Raw genomic sequence first — 19,723 nt, forward strand, 5'->3', positions numbered from 1 at the left:
CCAGCTAACTGCTTAGAGGTGTCCCTCAAAGGCGCTGACTTGAAGCACAACATTTTACTTTATCACCTGGGCTCAGGGACACGTTTTGTGCTAACAGATACATTCCTGTCTTTAGATATCTCCCATGAAGCCTCTAGAAATAAGAACTGAATGTTCAGGACCCAGGATGGACCCCAAGATTTCTCCAGCAGACCCAGCCTTCATCTCCTTTATCAATAACAATGACCTCTGGGTGGGAAACATCGAGACGGGAGAAGAGCGGCGCCTGACTCATTGTCACAAAGGTGAGAGGAGCTGCCCAGTACATAGAGGTTCAGCAAGCTAACACCATAATATGCGTCTTTGACTACATGTTTTGTGCAATGCTGAGTCGCTGACATTAAGTCCCAATAAACCTTTGCTTTTGCCATATGAAAAAAGTGCCAGTAGGTAAATTGCATCTAGCAAAACTGGACAGCACTGTAGATTGCAGAGGTAGTATTTTTTTAATAATACAATCCAAATATTGCTAGAATAATTTCATTTATTTATCATCAGAAAATTTCGCCAATGATGGGTTTTGCAACATTGGTACTCAAGAATGAGACGACCAAGTCCTTCCACAGTAAAAATGCCACTTTCGTGTTTGTACTGCTGGAACATGAAACATAGATGTTCTGCTTGTGTAATATGTTGCATTCTGCATTAGGGCGCAATAGGCCTGCCTGAGGGGAGGCGTACACATATTGTAGAGGGAGCTTTGTCTTTGTCAGTGCTTTAAGTGGCAAAGCCAGGCCAGCAGTTTAAAGCTGCGCTCTTGGTCTGCAGTGGCGGATTGGGAGAATTGTTTCCTCATGTCGCACCCAGGGTGGCACAACCAGTGCTGAAATCCCTAGGGTGACTCTGATTTACATCCCCTTAGAACCATATACTAGGACTTTCAGTGAAGGTAGTCTATGCCAATTGGGCATAGCCAGTGTAACATACATGTTTTGGGTTCAGGCACAGTGGTTTGGTTAGCAAACCTCAGTGTACTCTATGTTGGAAAACCAGCAGCATCAGTCAAATAAACATGGGGGTAGTCATGCAGAAAGAGGCATTTCCTAACAATGGCAAAGAACTATGATGGAAGCCTTCTCAAAAATATTTTCATGACGAAGAATTAAAATCATTTTACTCTGACAGTATTTTTTTGACTGTATAAGAAACCAAAGATTAGTATTTAAATCTTTAGTGCTTCCTACTTTTGCTTTTTGTTTAATGTCATGAATTTGACTGTGTGATTGATATACCAGGTATCAGTTTTGGAGTGCACCTTCAGGCAGGCCCATTGCAATCAATCTCTGCTTCTTTTTTCTGAAAAAAATGTGCATCTGGGATATGCTTTACTTTCTTCAGCTCCTTTCAATCTGTCTGCCCATTCCATCCATCCAACCTTCAAGTATCCCCTCCCGCCTTTGTCGATGACCGCAATCTTCCTATTTGTCTTTCTACAGGGTTACCTAGTGTGACGGAGGATCCGAGATCTGCAGGGGTGGCAACCTTTGTCATCCAAGAGGAGTTTGATCGTTTCACAGGATATTGGTGGTGCCCTGCAGCATCTGCAGAAGGTCAGCTACCAAAGCTTTGGTGAAAACCTTTTTTACTATAAAGCTTTGATGTGATGTTAAAGGGGTGGGGTACCCATAGGAACCTGAGATATACAGAAATGGTAGAATTAAACGTGCGCAGCACTGTTGGAGCGTGTGTACCAGCTGTTCCACCTCGCACACATAGGGTGGTTGTTTGACAAAGAGCCTGGAAGAGACACACCCATGGGATTGCAGTTAAGCTGATTGTGTTGTTTGGTTGCAGGTACCGGGGACTTGAAAACCCTGAGGATCCTGTATGAAGAGGTGGATGAGTCTGAGGTGGAGGTCATTCATGTCCCTTCTCCAGCGCTAGAGGAGAGGAAATCTGACTCGTATCGTTATCCTCGGACAGGTGAGTGATGTTTCAGGGAATGAAGGTAAATTGTGAACTCCCTCGTTTGAACTGAAGTACCTTGGTGAATCTGATGAGGTTTTTATAATGTTCGTGCCTTAAAGGCAGCTTCTGTTTATTCAGATGTGCTGAACAGGACCAGATTATATTAAGTTAAGATTAACCAATATTTGCTGTCTTTCCAATATTTTGGAAACATTTATACTTTTGAAAGCTGTAACAGGCAAGCTTGGAAATCAAGTGACTGGTTTCCTGCCTAGGTTTTGGCTGCACTTAGTCTTAATGAAAGCGTTATAAGTGTATAATAAAATGATCTTAATTAGAAATTATTTTTATTTTGGGGTTACATGCCTTGAAGTCCCTAGTATACAGTTCAGAGAAAGGAAAGGCAGTGGTAAAATAGATTAACCAACAGATTTATACCACATACTTGATGGTGACATTCTTCTCCTTTCTTCTTGCTGCATTAAATATTAACTTTTTTCTGCAGGCAGCAAGAATCCCAAAATCACCTTAAAAATGGCAGAAATCAAGAAAGACAGCAGAGGAAAGGTATATGAACTTCGGACGCTCATTGGAAGTTAATTGAAGGAATCCATGGCCTGGTGCTGCTGTTTGTGGTTTGTGCAGAGCAGGAGGAGATAAAGGACAGCTTTCCTGCATTGAAACATTTTCTGTGTGCCAGTCTGTGCGTGTATGGAATTTGGACATTTATTGTGCAGTGCTGCATGATTAAAGAATTTTAGTGCAGTGCTGCATGATTAAAGAATTTTAATGCAGTGCTGTGCAGTTGGACTGCCAGGCGTGTTATTGATAGCTTCCTCTGAAGTTTAAATTGGCAATAATTTTTTTTAGTTTTTTTTAATTGGGGTGGCGGGGTTGGGTGGGAGTTTTCCTTTATTTTGAGGTTGTAGTCTTTTGAAACTTTCTAGGTAAGTTCGGGTTTTTGGGGGTGATGTCTTAGCAGTTGTGCTTTGACTGAGTTTTCTCTGTAGTATGTTCAAAAGCAGAGCTGACCTACAGAAGATTTGTCAGCTATTGAGTAGAGGGGAGTTGAAAGAAAGGTGATGAAAGTAGTCTTTCCTCTGCTTTTCGGCCTTGCAGGTGTTTGGGGGTTTTCTTTGCTTTCGATGGAGGTGTTGCTTGCATTAAATTATGCTGCTTTTTAGACAAGGGTGACTGAAGCTTCTTCTGTAGTTGGACAGATAGTAGGCGTGACTTTGTCTGCCCTGGGGCCAGGTAACTTCTATCTCAGGGGAAGTAGGTTGGTGGCTTCTTTTGCAGCTGAAACTGATTTTCAAATTCATGCTTTTCTGCCGATCCTCTTTCAGATAGTCAGCACTGAAGAAAAAGAACTGGTACTACCCTTCACAACCCTTTTCCCCACAGCGGAATACATTGCACGTGCTGGTTGGACCCGGGATGGCAAATAGTATGTTGCTCATTACTGGCAATGTCTCAACATGATATTTGTAATGCATGGCTTCATATTGACACCTTTTGGGGTCTTGGGATCTAGTAGGCTCTCAGAGGTCTCTCATTCATACCTCTCCCTTCCTTGAATCTTGATAAACCTGAGCCCTTCTCTTGCTCTTTTTATGTCTTGATCTTTCTGGCTTTCATGCTCCTTGATCTCTGCTGCTGTTTTGTATCATACCCCTCTGTCTAAGTGTCTGAGCCCTGTTCCTGTCTCCATTGTCCTTTTTGCATCCTGCTGGAGTCTCATTTTCACTATTGTTCTCTATTGCTCCTGTTTCCATTGTTCTTTTTGCATCCTCCTGGAGTCTCATTTTCCCTATTGTTCGGATCCTGTGTGTGTTTGTGTGCATATGCCACCTCTCCTATTTTAGCCCCTCTTCTCCTTCCTAAAAGCCAGCTGTTAGCCTGAGTGCTTTAGTAAGTCTTTACCCCGTCTCTGATTCTCTTTCACGCTCCTTTATTAAGGGCTTGGATCCTACTCCTACCCTAGAATTCCTCTCTGATCTCACTGTATCCTTCTCCCATTTTTTACGTATCTCATTGAACTTTTTTTTTCTGAAGTTCCCCTCTTTCTCTCTCCTCCTCTGTTGCAGTGCTTTGGTAATGCCAAAGTCTCACTTCTCCCATTCTCATCCATTTCTGCCAGCAGCCTGTGTTTCACCTCATCTCCCACCCCATAAGCCTTTCACTGTCTCAATGTCTCACCTCGTTCCTTTCTATGCCTCATCTCTTTTGCCTGGACCATGCTATTAAACAGGGTCATTTAACCTCTTTCCCTCTCCCTGCGGTCTCTTCGTAGTGCTCTTTTCTGCCCGATATGAAGACTGTGTGAGACTGAGTCTCACCTTTCTCTTTCCTAGTGCCTGGGCGATGCTGTTGGACCGCTCTCAGCAACGGATGCAGCTGGTGCTCCTCCCACCAGCACTTTTCATCCCAGTTCCAGAGAGTGAGGATCAGCGCCTGGAATTCGCTAAAGCTGTACCGGAAAATGTCCAGCCGTTTATCATCTATGAAGAGATCTCGAATCTGTGGATTAACGTAAGAGCGACTTGGAAGGAGTTGAAGAGTGAATGATTATAGGAGGGACCGTAAAATTCACAACTTAGCTTTTAAAATTATTTTTCTAGAAACAAAGCATTGAGCTTGAATTCTTTACATTGACAACCTGGCAGTTCCTGCCCAAAAGTTTACATATTATCCGTTTGTAGGTTAAAGGCTTACATTTTCTAATGATGTATATGAAATGCACTTGAGAATGTTTCCCACTCCGACCTGTGTGCCACCTTTCCAGGGGGCCTTTGACCCACACTTTGTTTCTGTGCATTTAGCACTCACCTTCATAATATAAGATTTGACTAACTTTCCACCTGATATTTCATTCCATCGTTCTACGGTCTTTCACTCGTGAGCCTTGCCCTCAGTTGTCTCGCTGGTGAGTTCTCTCATGTTAATGTCTACGTATTGAGCTTGCTGTAGTGCATCTTATATCGTCCTATGCCTTCTCCTCTGCCCACATTTACACTGTTGAGTTTGATGTTGGTGGTTCTCTGTTCTTTCATGCCACTTTATGATGTATAGGCTTTCTGTCAGTGGTTATACTCAGCATGTTTTCCTTCACAGGTTCATGATCTCTTCTACCCTTTCCTACAAGAAGAGGGGGAAGATGATGAAATTCGGTTCATCCGAGCCATTGAATGCAAAACTGGCTTTTGTCACCTCTACCTCATCACATCGTTCTTACAAAGGGGAGGCTATGACTGGACAAGACCATTTGTCATTAGCGAAGGTAAGCACTCTTCTCCCCAGGAGTTGTGATCTCCACACCACCTATCCCCACATGACAAACACCCTCCCCTGCAGTTGTTTATCATTCCATTCACTGCGGTGATGACAAACTGTTCCACTGATCTTTCAGCCGCCCAGGTACCAAAGTTGCTTTCTTTAATCTGTCCCTTTCAGATGACTTTAAATGCCCCATCACTGAGGAGCAGGCACTGACAAGCGGCGAGTGGGAAGTCTTGTCTCGGCATGGATCCAAGGTACCCACCTCAGCTCTTCCTTTCACTTCCATGGGGCCCAAGTTGCAGAGACTCCACTTGGCCGTTGCGACAGGTGCAAGTGATCATCCATTTTTTGTTTAGTTTCCTTCTATTTTGGTTTTTAATGCTTTCACTTCAGACTGGCATTCTTTATGCTTTTGGGAAGTAGTCAGTCCTTGCAATATCCAGGTAGAGGCACAAATCTAAGGTAGAGGGATTATTGTGCAAGGAACTAGAGGACAGATTTATGATGACTATGCGAAAGACAAAGAGTAAGCAAAAAATAAAATGAGGATTACAGGGATAGGAGATACAAGACGATGAAGGCAGAGCAAGTGGATGCTGGTATACCTATTAGCATAGTCCATCATTCACGTCTGGTATTATCCTCATATTATCATTTTTATTAGAGTGCTTCATGGGCTCTTGTCCTGAGGTAGACTTCAAACCAACTGTATGGATGCTTGTAGAAATGGCCTCAGAGCAGCTTGCGTGAAGCAAGGTATCTTTAGCGAATGGCCCCTTACCTAGAGCTGCATCTGGATGCCATTCATAATAGGCAAAATATAGAAGGCAACCTGATTGGCATAGTGACAGAAGGTGAGCAATTGGCAGAGTACAAAAGCATTTAAATATGATTCAGTTGTTAGCATGTGCAGTGTAAGAAAAGCTCAGTTCGATGGCATCTGTCGCTGTAGATACGCATGTTCTGCAATAGCTCGCCATCTGGTGTTGGGCCGGAGTGTTACAAGTTGTTTTTCTTCGAAGAAGTCTTTCGAGTCATGGGACCGAGTGACTCCTCCTTTTGTCTCCATTGCGCATGGGCGTCGACTCCATCTTCGATTGTTTTTTTTCCGCCATCGGGTTCGGACGTGTTCCTGTCGCTCCGAGTTTCGGAACGGAAAAAATAGTTAATTTCGGAAGATTTTCGTCGGTATTGTTGCGTTCGGGATCGGCGTACTTAGATTCCACACCGCATCGAAGAGCTCCGGTGCCCTTCGGGGTAGTTTTTCGATCCTCCGTCGGGGGCCTGGTCGGCCCGACCGCGTGCTGAAGAACGCCGATGGAACGGACCCCGTTCCGTTTCTGCCCCAAATGCCACAATAAATACCCCTACACAGACCAACACTTGGTCTGCAACCTGTGCCTGTCACCTGAGCACAGCGAAGACACCTGCGAGGCCTGTCGTGCGTTCCGGTCCCGAAAAACACTCCGAGACCGTCGAGCCAGAAGACTTCAAATGGCGTCCGCACCGACAGCCCAACGGGAGTTCGAGGAACAAGAAGAGGAAGGTACCTTCTCGATCCAAGACTCAGACTCCGAAGGATTCGACGATACACAAACCGTGAGTAAGACGTCGAAAACCACACAAAGAAACATTTACAAGGCCCAGGGGACGCCACTGCCACCAGGCCATGGCTCGACCCATAAATTCGGTGACCGACCGTCGGCACCGAAAAAGGCCCAAACAGTGCCGAGATCGTCCGACTCCGGTCGAGACACCGGCACGCAGCCTTCTCGGGACCGAGAAAGTGCTGGAGACAAGCCTCGACACCGAGATGCCGGTGTGGACACGTCTCGACGCCGAGACAGCGGCACCGAAACAGATCGACGCCGAGAGGTTTCGGCCCCGAAAAGGAAAAAAGTCACCTCGGAGCCGAAAAAACACGCAAAGTTTCGATGCCGAAACAAACTGCAAGCGACCCAGCTTCAGGCTCTTATACAGAAGAGCACTCGCTAACCTCCCAAATGCAAAAGCATAGGTTTGAGGAAGAGCTACAAGCAACTGATGTGGACCATACGCAAAAGCGTATCTTCATTCAGCAGGGAACAGGAAAAATAAGCACCCTTCCCCCCATTAGGAGAAAGAGAAGGTTGGAGTTCCAGACGGAACAAGCACCACAACCAAAAGTGGTGAAAAGAGTTACACCACCACCCTCTCCTCCGCCCGTGATTAACGTCTCACCAGCACAAACGCCATCACACTCCCCAGCTCACACCACCATGAGCCAGGGTGACCAAGATCAGGACGCATGGGACCTATACGACGCCCCAGTGTCAGATAACAGCCCAGAGGCATACCCTACAAAACCATCTCCACCAGAAGACAGCACCGCGTACTCTCAGGTGGTGGCTAGAGCAGCACAATTTCACAACGTAAGCCTCCACTCAGAACAGGTCGAGGATGATTTCTTGTTCAACACACTCTCCTCCACCCACAGCTCCTACCAAAGCCTGCCTATGCTCCCTGGTATGCTCCGGCACGCAAAAGACATATTTAAGGACCCGGTCAAAAGTAGGGCAATCACACCAAGGGTGGAAAAAAAGTATAAGCCGCCTCCTACGGACCCGGTTTTCATCACAACACAGCTGCCACCAGACTCTGTTGTTGTAGGAGCAGCTAGGAAAAGGGCCAACTCTCACACATCTGGAGATGCACCACCCCCAGATAAAGAAAGCCGCAAGTTCGATGCAGCTGGTAAGAGAGTCGCAGCACAAGCTGCAAACCAGTGGCGCATCGCGAACTCCCAGGCACTACTTGCGCGCTATGACAGAGCCCACTGGGACGAGATGCAACATCTCATTGAACATCTGCCCAAAGACTTCCAAAATAGGGCAAAACAAGTGGTTGAGGAGGGACAGACCATCTCCAACAACCAGATACGTTCCTCCATGGACGCTGCAGATACAGCTGCACGGACAATTAATACATCTGTAACTATCAGAAGGCATGCATGGCTCCGAACGTCTGGATTTAAACCAGAGATTCAACAAGCAGTTCTCAATATGCCTTTTAATGAAAAAGAACTGTTCGGTCCAGAAGTGGACACAGCGATTGAGAAACTCAAAAAAGATACAGACACTGCCAAAGCCATGGGCGCACTCTACTCCCCGCAGAGCAGAGGGAATTACAGCACATTCCGTAAAACGCCCTTTCGAGGGGGGTTTCGGGGTCAAAGCACACAAGCCAGCACCTCACAAGCAACACCGTCCACTTACCAGGGACAGTATAGAGGAGGTTTTCGGGGACAATATAGAGGAGGGCAATTCCCTAGAAATAGAGGGAGATTTCAAAGCCCCAAAACCCCTACTACTAAACAATGACTCACATGTCACTCACCCCCTCCACACAACACCAGTGGGGGGAAGAATAGGTCATTATTACAAAGCATGGGAGGAAATCACTACAGACACTTGGGTTCTAGCAATTATCCAACATGGTTATTGCATAGAATTTCTACAATTCCCTCCAAACATACCACCAAAAGCACAAAATTTAACAACACACCATTCCAATCTCCTGGAGATAGAAGTGCAGGCACTATTGCAAAAGAATGCAATCGAATTAGTGCCAAACACACAAATAAACACAGGAGTTTACTCACTGTACTTTCTGATACCAAAGAAGGACAAAACGCTGAGACCAATCCTAGACCTCAGAGTAGTGAACACTTTCATCAAATCAGACCACTTCCACATGGTCACACTACAAGAAGTATTGCCATTGCTAAAACTGCACGACTACATGGCAACTTTAGACCTCAAGGATGCTTATTTCCATATACCAATACACCCATCGCACAGGAAATACCTAAGGTTTGTATTCAAAGGAATACATTACCAATTCAAGGTACTGCCTTTCGGATTAACAACCGCACCAAGAGTCTTTACCAAATGTCTAGCAGTGGTCGCAGCACACATAAGAAGGCAGCAAATACATGTGTTCCCATATCTAGACGACTGGCTAATCAAGGCCCATTCGTTAATAGAGTGCTCAAATCACACAAATAATATCATACAAACCCTCTTCAAACTAGGGTTCACCGTCAATTTCACAAAATCCAAAATTCTGCCACGCAAGGTACAACAATACCTGGGAGCCATAATAGACACATCAAAAGGAGTAGCCACTCCAAGTCCACAAAGAATTCAAAATTTCAACACCATCATACAACGCATGTATCCAACACAAAAGATACAGGCAAAGATGGTATTACAACTCCTAGGCATGATGTCATCATGCATAGCCATTGTCCCAAACGCAAGACTGCACATGAGGCCCTTACAACAATGCCTAGCATCACAGTGGTCTCAAGCACAGGGTCACCTTCTAGATCTGGTGTTAATAGACCGCCAAACTTACCTCTCGCTTCTGTGGTGGAACAACATAAATTTAAACAAGGGGCGGCCTTTCCAAGACCCAGTGCCACAATACGTAATAACAACAGATGCTTCCATGACAGGGTGGGGAGCACACCTCAATCAACACAGCATACAAGGACAATGGAACGTACATCAAACAAAACTGCATATCAATCACCTAGAACTTCTAGCAGTTTTTCAAGCACTAAAAGCTTTCCAACCAATAATAGTTCACAAATACATTCTCGTCAAAACAGACAACATGACAACAATGTATTATCTAAACAAGCAGGGAGGGACGCACTCCACGCAGTTAAGCCTGCTAGCACAAAAAATTTGGCATTGGGCAATTCACAACCAAATTCGCCTAATTGCACAGTTTATACCAGGGATACAAAATCAACTCGCAGACAATCTCTCTCGAGATCACCAACAGGTCCACGAATGGGAAATTCACCCCCAAATACTGAACACTTATTTCAAACTCTGGGGAACACCTCAGATAGACTTGTTTGCGACAAGGGAGAACGCAAAATGCCAAAACTTCGCATCCAGATACCCACACAAACAATCCCAAGGCAATGCCCTATGGATGAACTGGTCAGGGATATTTGCTTACGCTTTTCCTCCTCTCCCTCTCCTTCCTTACCTGGTAAACAAACTCAGTCAAAGCAAACTCAAACTCATATTGATAGCACCAACTTGGGCAAGGCAACCCTGGTACACAACGCTGCTAGACCTATCAGTGGTACCCTGCATCAAATTGCCCAACAGGCCAGATCTGTTGACACAGCACAACCAAAAGATCAGACACCCAGATCCAGCATCGCTGAATCTAGCAATCTGGCTCCTGAAATCCTAGAATTCGGACACTTACAACTTACCCAAGAATGTATGGAAGTCATAAAACAAGCAAGAAGGCCATCCACCAGGCACTGCTATGCAAGTAAATGGAAGAGGTTTGTTTGCTACTGCCATATTAATCAAATACAACCATTACACACAACTCCAGAACATGTAGTGGGTTACTTGCTTCACTTACAAAAATCTAACCTAGCTTTCTCTTCCATTAAGATTCACCTTGCAGCAATATCTGCATACCTGCAGACTACCTATTCAACTTCCCTATATAAAATACCAGTCATTAAAGCATTCATGGAGGGCCTTAGGAGAATTATACCACCAAGAACACTACCTGTTCCTTCATGGAACCTAAATGTTGTCCTAACTAGACTTATGGGTCCACCTTTTGAACCCATGCACTCCTGCGACATACAGTTCCTAACCTGGAAGGTGGCATTTCTCATCGCCATTACTTCCCTGAGAAGAGTAAGCGAGATTCAGGCGTTTACTATACAGGAACCTTTTATACAACTACACAAAAATAAAGTCGTCCTAAGGACCAATCCTACATTTTTGCCAAAGGTTATTTCACCGTTCCATCTAAATCAAACAGTGGAACTTCCAGTGTTCTTTCCACAGCCAGATACCGTAGCTGAAAGGGCACTACATACATTAGATGTCAAAAGAGCATTAATGTATTACATTGACAGAACAAAGAACATCAGAAAGACTAAACAACTCTTTATTGCATTTCAAAAACCTCATGCAGGAAACCCAATTTCAAAACAAGGTATAGCCAGATGGATAGTTAAATGCATCCAAATCTGCTACCTTAAAGCTAAACGACAGCTGCCCATTACACCAAGGGCACACTCAACCAGAAAGAAAGGTGCTACCATGGCCTTTCTAGGAAACATCCCAATGCAAGAAATATGTAAGGCAGCCACATGGTCTACGCCTCACACATTCACCAAGCACTACTGTGTAGACGTGTTATCCGCACAACAAGCCACAGTAGGTCAAGCTGTATTAAGGACATTATTTCAGACTACTTCCACTCCTACAGGCTGATCCACCGCTTTTAGGGAAATAACTGCTTACTAGTCTATTGCAGAACATGCGTATCTACAGCGACAGATGCCATCGAACTGAAAATGTCACTTACCCAGTGTACATCTGTTCGTGGCATCAGTCGCAGTAGATTCGCATGTGCCCACCCGCCTCCCCGGGAGCCTGTAGCAGTTTGGAAGTTACCTTCAATTATTTATATATGTATCATCTCAACCTTAAATAGGTGCATACTTAGTCACTCCATTGCATGGGCACTATTACTACAATTCAACTCCTACCTCACCCTCTGCGGGGAAAAACAATCGAAGATGGAGTCGACGCCCATGCGCAATGGAGACAAAAGGAGGAGTCACTCGGTCCCGTGACTCGAAAGACTTCTTTGAAGAAAAACAACTTGTAACACTCCGGCCCAACACCAGATGGCGAGCTATTGCAGAACCTGCGAATCTACTGCGACTGATGCCACGAACAGATGTACACTGGGTAAGTGACATTTTCATTACAGTGGCTGCTTGATTCTTGGACATGTGGCCCATATAGATGAATGCCGATGGTGCAGATAATGACAGATTAAAGGCTGGGTGTGTGATAGGAAGAGGTTCATTCAAGTGGCAAACTTGTTGTTGTACTTTGGCGAGAAGTATATTTTAAAACTGATGAGGGATTTGAGAATCTTTGGTTGCTACGGCCAAGGTAAGATTGGTTGTGCTGGTACGAGAAAAGTGAAGGTGTCATTGAAATAAAGTTGTGGAGAGCATTGAGGAACTGTAGAGTGCACAGAAGAATACCGATTCTCAAAGTTTCAATGTCAAGAAAATCTGAATTTTATTAAGGACACAGAGGCTGACATTATGCATAAATCCTTTTAATGCCACTCCTGCAGCACTTTAAAGTACATTACATCATAATATAAACAATCCAGAATAACACCATAGCAACAGATAAAAAATCCATGCCTGGAACAATCATCCTTTAGAATCTGTGACAAGTAACTTGGAGCTTCTACAGATAAATGGCGAATTTGTACTTCATACGGAATTGCTCACCAACTTGATTCTACTACTGGTTTTCTGTTAAAAAAAAAAAAAAGAAAGGTAAACTGTGTCAAAGAAATGTTGGATTGGAACAAAATGAGAAGATATCCTATTGATTATATTAAAGCACATTAGGATGGGAAAAAAACTTAAAAACTTTTCCTTTTTATTTTTACATATTTAAGTCTTGTGCATGTTTAAGGGGAGGAGAGGGAGGGAGAATGGCAGCCTCCGTGTCCTTAATGAAATTCATATTCTCTTGACATTGAAACTTTGAGAATCGCTATTTCACAGCAGGGCCGGAGGCTTCCATTATGCATGTTGGTAGTTCTCTTCCACAGCATTTGACATCTGCTCAATAGCTTTACAGTGAAACTTCGTAAAAGTAGTAGCATTAGCCCAATCGGATGCTTCCATAATATCCTCAAGACTTGCACCTTTGTATAAGGCTTGACTGGCCATTGCACCTCTTAAGGAATGCACTTGGAATATTTGTAAATCTGCGCCTGCCTCCTGCAGAATACACTTCACCCATCTTGCAATGGTGACTGTACTAATCCCATGAAATGGTCTGACAAATGAAATCAGCAACTGAGTGACACCATCAGGTCTAAACTAAAGCATATGCGTATCATATTCTCTCATGCAATCAACAACACGTAACTTTTTGCATGCAGTGAACCTTGGGTAAAAAATTGTTAGACATAGTTTTTGTTCTTCTAGTAATATCATATGTGATTTCGAAAGGGTCGTAAATTCTGTTAGCTCTAATGCCTTTAGATCGGAAATTCATGCTGCAAGAAATTAAACATAATAAACAAGCTAATTTCATAGAACGTTTTTTTTAGTCTATAGATACCTATTAATTGGCCAGTTTTAGAACACAGAAAGTACTAAATTTACATCCCAAAGGGTCTGATACCTTGCCCTGGGTTGGGGGGAGGGTCTTCTTAGCCTAATGCTTTTGAGGATACGGCAAACCAAAACATTTTTTCCTACACTCTTACCATTGACCAAATTGTGTCCTGCAGATATGGCAGACCTATAACAGTAAATTGTTCTATAACCTTCACCCTTGTCAAACTGAATCACTAGATATTCAACTTCATCAGCTATAGGAGCCTCCACAGGATCCACGTCTATTTCCATGCACCAACTAACAGTTTTTCCAGATTCCTTGATATCTCTATCGAGTTCCTGGTGCCCATGACTTCTCAGCGTTCCACAGCTCTTCCCGAAAGGCCTGACCGCTCATTATGTCACCTGACACTTTCCAGGCACAAAGGTTCAAAGTCCTGTTCTGAACTAAAGGGTGTTCTCTTCCATCTACGTCTTTTAGTAGACCCTCCGGTGCTGGAAGAAAGAATGGAATGTCGCAAGCGAGTTCCGATATCATTGGGAACCATGCTTGCTAGGTCCAAAAAGAAGTTATTAGAATAAGGGAACATTTCTCTAGTCTCACCTTCTGAAGGACCATCTGGATCATTGTAAATGGAAGGAAAGGCATAAGCCTTCATTCCTTTCCATGATTATAAGAATGCGTTTACTACTAGCGCACCTGGGTCCGGCATTTAACTGTAACCATTGTTCAGTTGAAATGTCTGTCTGCTCACAAAGAGATCTATCTCGAACGGGCCCCAAAGGTGTGATATTTGACTGAAACATGATTTGTTCAGTTTCCAATCGCTGTAGTCCTCTAAAAAATCTTGAATTCCAGCCCACAGAAACATTCTTCTTCCCAGGTATATATTCTGCTCTTAGGCTGATCTTGTGCTCTAAACAAAATAACCAAAGTTTCTTCGCTAATATAGCTAGATCTAGTACCTCCTAATCGATTGATACTGCAGAGACATTGTCCGTGTGCAATAGTACTACTCTGCCCTGTAAGTGATTTTTGAAACTCATGAGAGCGTATAGTCCTGCAGTCAATTCTGAATAGTTTATATGACGCAGCCTCTCTAGGTTTGACCATAATCCATCGGTCTCTTGAGCACCCAGGCGCACACCACATCCAGTCAGACATGCGTCCGTTTCCAGCACAAAGTAAGATGAACAACCAAAAATAGCCCGGCCGTTCCAAGCATCCAAATTCTTGAGCCACCAATTCAACACTTCTGTCGATGTTTGATCCAGGAAACCTGGTCCCCATACCAAAGGCACGAATGGAGAACTTTTGCTTTTATCCGTTGTAAAGCATGACAGTGCAAAGGGCCAGGAAATATTGCTTGTATTGAGGAAGACCATAATCCCAAGGGTTTTGCCAATTTCCTCAGAGATAAAGAATCTCTGCTGAGAACATACCTTATTTCCTTCCTGATCTTCCTTACCTTCTTTAGAGGAAGGAGAAGTAAAACTTTCACATTGTCTATAGTGAACCCTAGGAACTCTAATGTATGCGAAGGAGTAAGGATTGATTTCTCTTCGGATTTTACAAAACGCAAATTCTCCAAAAGAGAAATTGCCAACTTCAGGTCCTTTAATATCTGTTGATATTGTAATTGTAATCGTATTTATATAGCGCTTACTACCTCTGACGAGACGTCGAAGCGCTTTTCGGTGAGTAGCACGCTACTCTGGAACCCAACAAGAATTAGTGATGGATTAGTATCGGGAAATAATGAGTACAGTTTTAGTATTATTATGAGTTAAGTGAGCCACGGATATGAGAGTGTGTTAGTTAGATTGACTGGAGTAATGGAAGGGTGGAGGAGGAAAGAAATCCAGAAGTGTTAATTGGGAGTATATCCTTCATTTACTCAACCCAAATGCTTGGGATGAGTAAAGGGGGGATGGAAGAGGGAAGAGTATGTGGAAGGGTTAGGGGGAGCATAGTAGCAGGGTGAGATAAATGCGGGAGAATTTAGTAGGGTTGTGTGGGAGGTCACGGTAGTAGAGTGAGGTTTGGTGAGTTCGATGTGGAAGCGAGGGAAGAGCTTAGGCAGAGTTGAAAGGAGGAGAGGAGATGAAAGTAGTAGAAAGGATTTGCGATGAGTCAGAGTGAGAATGGAGGATAGTTTGATAGAGACATGACATATGATGATGGGTAGATAAGTGAGATAAGATGAGAGCAGGAATTTATAGATATCTAGTATAACAACCCATCCAGGAGCCATGCAATGACCCACGAACATGCCAAGCATAGAAACAACATATACACATACATACATAAAATACATACTTATATATATATATATATACACACACACACACACACACACACACACACACACACACACACACACACACACACACAGACATACAAACACACATAAATGCACATACAATACATAATTAGAACCATGGCTAAAATATACTTAGTCAAACAGGTTTAAAGATTGTGTGTGTATTTTATTGTTATGACATAGTAGCGATACATATTTTCTAAAGAAATATACATAACTAAAAAAGATACACATAATCAGAAAAAAAATATTTATCAACATAGGCATATGCAGTTCATAGTTGTTTGAATATGGTGGTTATGAAGGAAAGAGCCAACTCTTGAGGAGTTTTCTGAAGACAAGAAAGTTATCTGTGGCTCTTATAGTTGGGGGTAATGAATTCCATAGTTTGGCTGCTTGAACGGAGAAGGATGTATCACCTATAGTCTTTTTCTTGTATGGTGGTGTTCTAAGGCGGGGTGCCAATCTTGAGTGGAGGTTTCTTTGTTGGATGTATTTGGTTATTTTGTTTCTGATAAAAAGCGGTCCTGTTCCATGCATAGCTTTGTGGGTGCTACAAAGCAGCTTGAAAGGGCATCTTCTGGCAACGGGTAACCAGTGTAGTGCTCTCAAGCCAGGGGAGATGTGGGCTTGCGGCTTTACATGTAATAGTAGCCTGGCTGCGGAATTCAGGATACGTTGTAGTTTTTTCATAATAGATAGAGATGATCCAAGGTAGAGGCCATTGGCATAATCCAGTTTGGATAGTACAAGCAAGATAGTAGCTTGCTCCTTGTGTGGAAATCCGAGGTGGGGGAAGATGCTTTGTAAAAATCTTCAAGGTGATGAAGCTTGTTTGTGCTAATTTGTCCACTTGGGCATTCATAGTTAACTTGGAATCCATGGTGATTCCTAGGTTTTTAACTTCCTTGGATAATTGAGGAGGTGGTCCGAGATCGTCAGGTCAGACGCACAGAGGGTCATAATTATTCCAGTCACCACATATGAGTATTTCTGTTTTGGAGGTATTTAGTTTGAGATGGCTCCAGGTCATCCACTGATGAATGGCTCTGAGGCAACTGAAGATTTGTGAGTTTTCAGTGTTTTTGAGGCATTCTAATTTAAGTGGTATTTGTGTGTCATCTGCATAGTTGTAGCATGCGAGATGGAAATCATTGATCAGTTCTGGTAAAGATATCATGTAGATGTTGAAAAGCAAAGGTGAGATGATTGATCCTTGGAGGACCCCTGCTTTTGTGAGGTAGGGTTCGGACGAGAAGGGGGGCGAGTGGATGATATTTGATCTTTTTTGAAGATAGGAAGTAATCCAGTCGAGAGCAATCCCTTGTATACCAGCTTTGTGGAGTCTTTGAATTAGGGTGTCATGGTCAACCGTATCAAAGGCAGCTGAGAGGACCAGGAGAAGTTGTGCAGCAACTCCATTTCAGTCGACTGTGTTTTTAAGATCATCCCAGATTGCTTTGAGTGCCGATTCAGTGCTTCTTCCTGGGCGGAATCCAGTTTGGAAGTCTGAAAGTATAGAATTGTCTTCAATGAATTGTGACATCTGGGTGAATGCTGCTCCTTCTATCAATTTGCCCAGGAAAGGTCCATTTGTGATTGGTCCGTAGTTGTTGGCGTCTTGCGGGGATAGGTTTGTTTTCTTTAATAATAGTCGTATGTATGCCTTTTTCACGTCTACAGGAAAAGTTCCTGAAGTTAAAGAGTTGATGATTCTTCTTACAGGTGTGGCAGCAGAAGTAGACAGAAGAATGTTCTTGAAGATTTGTGGTGGGCAAGGGTCAGAAGGGCAACTGGAAGGTGTGCTTGCTTTGACCAAATCCATAAATTCACCGTGGGATATTTGTTTGAAGAACTGTAGAGGTTGGGTTGGTTTATTCTTAGAGAGTATTTTAGGAAAGGGGTTGGTGCTGATGTTTTTCTTCTGTTTTAAATAGGAGTCCAATCTGTCTGCCTTGGTTGTGTAGTGAATTGCCAATTTGTTTGTGAAATCTTGAGTAGTGGGATGACTTCCTTCCATACATGTAGGTTTTTGAAATTTATCGAGAATTTTATAAAATTCCTTGGTTGTAGATTGAGCATTTTGAATTCTGTCTGCGTAGTACCTTTTTTTAGCTTTTTTGATTGATGATTTGTATATCCCGTTACATTTGTGTAGCTGCAGTTTGTCTTGACTGTTGTTTGTTTTGAGCCAGGTCCGCTGCAACTTTCTGATTTGTTGCTTTATCTTTTTCAGTTCTGTGTTTCTCCAAGGTGTTGGTTTTCTTTTGTCGTGTTTAGTTTTTCCGAGTGGTATTAGGATATCAAAAGTTTCCTGTAGCCACTCATAAAGTTTTGGCACAAAATTAATTGTATCTAGATCTGTGTTGGCTATTAGTTGTGTTTCTAAGTCATCCAAATTGAGTTTGCTCCATGGTCGATAGGTGTATGTATGTAAGTAGTTGTGGGGTGTGTTGATTTGTGGAGTTGTATGTCGGAAAATTATCAAATGGTGGACTGACCAAGTGATTTGCGTGATGCTATGAAGAGTAACTAGTTCAGGCTTAGCAAAAATGACATTTAGGATGTGTCCAGCGATGTGTGTGGGATTGTGTACAATCTGATGTAGCTTCAATCTGACTAGGCCAGTGGTGATAGCTTTTGGATGGGGCATATTGGGTTTGTCAAACCAAATGTTTAGATCCCCAAGAATGCAAAGGTTGGAGTATAGTGTTATAAGGTTTGAGACTGTGTCTAGAAAAGCATCTGGGAATGTGGAGTTGTTAGGTGGAGGTCTGTAAAGGAGGAGAAAGTTACAGGAGGAAGTTTGAGTAGGGTGACATCTGGTAAGGAGGGCTTCACAACCTTGTATGGAGATGTTGTCCGTTTTAGTGAGGTTCAATGCCTGTTTGAATATATTAGTAAGTCCACCTCCTCTCTTGCCTATACGGTTTTGTGCGATGGTTTGATAGCCTGGAGGAACAGCTTCGTGCACCACTGGAGCCATGTCATCTCCAACCATGATTTACTTATGAGTAGTAAGTCAGGTTGTGTGTCTGTGAGCAGGTCGTAGATGTGGTGCTTGTTTTTTTAGAGTGATCGAGCATTTATGAGCTGGCAGTTTAGAAAAGGTGTGTTAGTGGTAGTGTTGTTTTGTTTAGGAGAAGGGTAAGTAGTATAATATGAGCTTGAAGCAGGAGTGTTGCTAGTTGTTATAACTATTTGAGGCTCACAATAGTCTTGCTTTTCAATATAGTGTTCCTCTTCCAGCAGGTTAAGGAGGCATTTTGTTGGGTCTGTCTGTGTGGGTGGTGGACTTGGTGGCTGAGAGAGCCTTGAAGAGTGTACTGTTTTTTTGTAGGGTAGTCTTACTATGTAATAGACAAGGGGATGCGAGGTTGCTATGAGTGGCATGTTTTTTATTTTGTTCGCGTTTGTTTAGTGTGGATGGAGTATGGGTTAGGGGTGGTGGAGGAGCATGTGGATCATGATGTAAGGCTCTAAATTGTGCAATGGAGGAGAGGCGAGTGAATGACATTTGCTGGGTTGGGGTGCTTGTGGTAGGTGTTTGTGAAGAGTGAGAAAGTAGGGGTGGAGATAGGATGGAATTTGTTTTCTTTGTGTAGTCCTGAGGGTGGGAGTGGGTATGACGATAAGTGTAATGTAAGTTTGTGTTGATTTGATGTGCTGATGTTTGTGGTCTGTATTGTTTTTGTGGAATAGTGAGTGGGGAAATTGGTGTAGTTGTTTTTGGTGAGGGATTTGTATGTGAGTTAGTGCTGGTGAGTGGAATTTGAGTGTAAGATGGGGTGTTGATGTGTTTTGGAGATGAATGTACGAGGTGTGTAAGAGGTGATGGATGTGTGTCAGGGGAGTTAGTGTTAGTTGTGATGACTGGAAGAGTTAATATGTGTGGTGGAGTGAAATGTGGGGATTGTATGGTTGTGTGTAATTGGTGAAGAGAGGGGAAGAGTGTTTGTAAATGGTGTGT

The 19,723-nt window shown here is 43.3% G+C and overlaps 1 protein-coding gene across 2 annotated transcripts in view; it reads left to right on the forward strand.

Moving 5' to 3' along the window:
* DPP9 (dipeptidyl peptidase 9) overlaps nucleotides 1-19,723 on the forward strand; it is a 105,807-nt gene that overhangs the window by 55,288 nt on the left and 30,796 nt on the right. The window contains exons 6-13 of one of the 2 annotated variants that reach the window (XM_069216422.1): nucleotides 116-284; nucleotides 1,476-1,589; nucleotides 1,834-1,962; nucleotides 2,453-2,514; nucleotides 3,294-3,394; nucleotides 4,302-4,479; nucleotides 5,062-5,227; nucleotides 5,401-5,480. In XM_069216422.1, the coding sequence (XP_069072523.1) occupies nucleotides 116-284; nucleotides 1,476-1,589; nucleotides 1,834-1,962; nucleotides 2,453-2,514; nucleotides 3,294-3,394; nucleotides 4,302-4,479; nucleotides 5,062-5,227; nucleotides 5,401-5,480 (999 nt within the window). Of the gene's footprint in view, nucleotides 1-115; nucleotides 285-1,475; nucleotides 1,590-1,833; nucleotides 1,963-2,452; nucleotides 2,515-3,293; nucleotides 3,395-4,301; nucleotides 4,480-5,061; nucleotides 5,228-5,400; nucleotides 5,554-19,723 lie in introns of both variants that reach the window. The other variant, XM_069216423.1, reaches the window with a different exon arrangement.

The sequence above is a fragment of the Pleurodeles waltl genome, chromosome 12 (genome assembly GCF_031143425.1).
Source record: "Pleurodeles waltl isolate 20211129_DDA chromosome 12, aPleWal1.hap1.20221129, whole genome shotgun sequence".
NCBI classification, from domain to species: Eukaryota; Metazoa; Chordata; class Amphibia; order Caudata; family Salamandridae; genus Pleurodeles; species Pleurodeles waltl.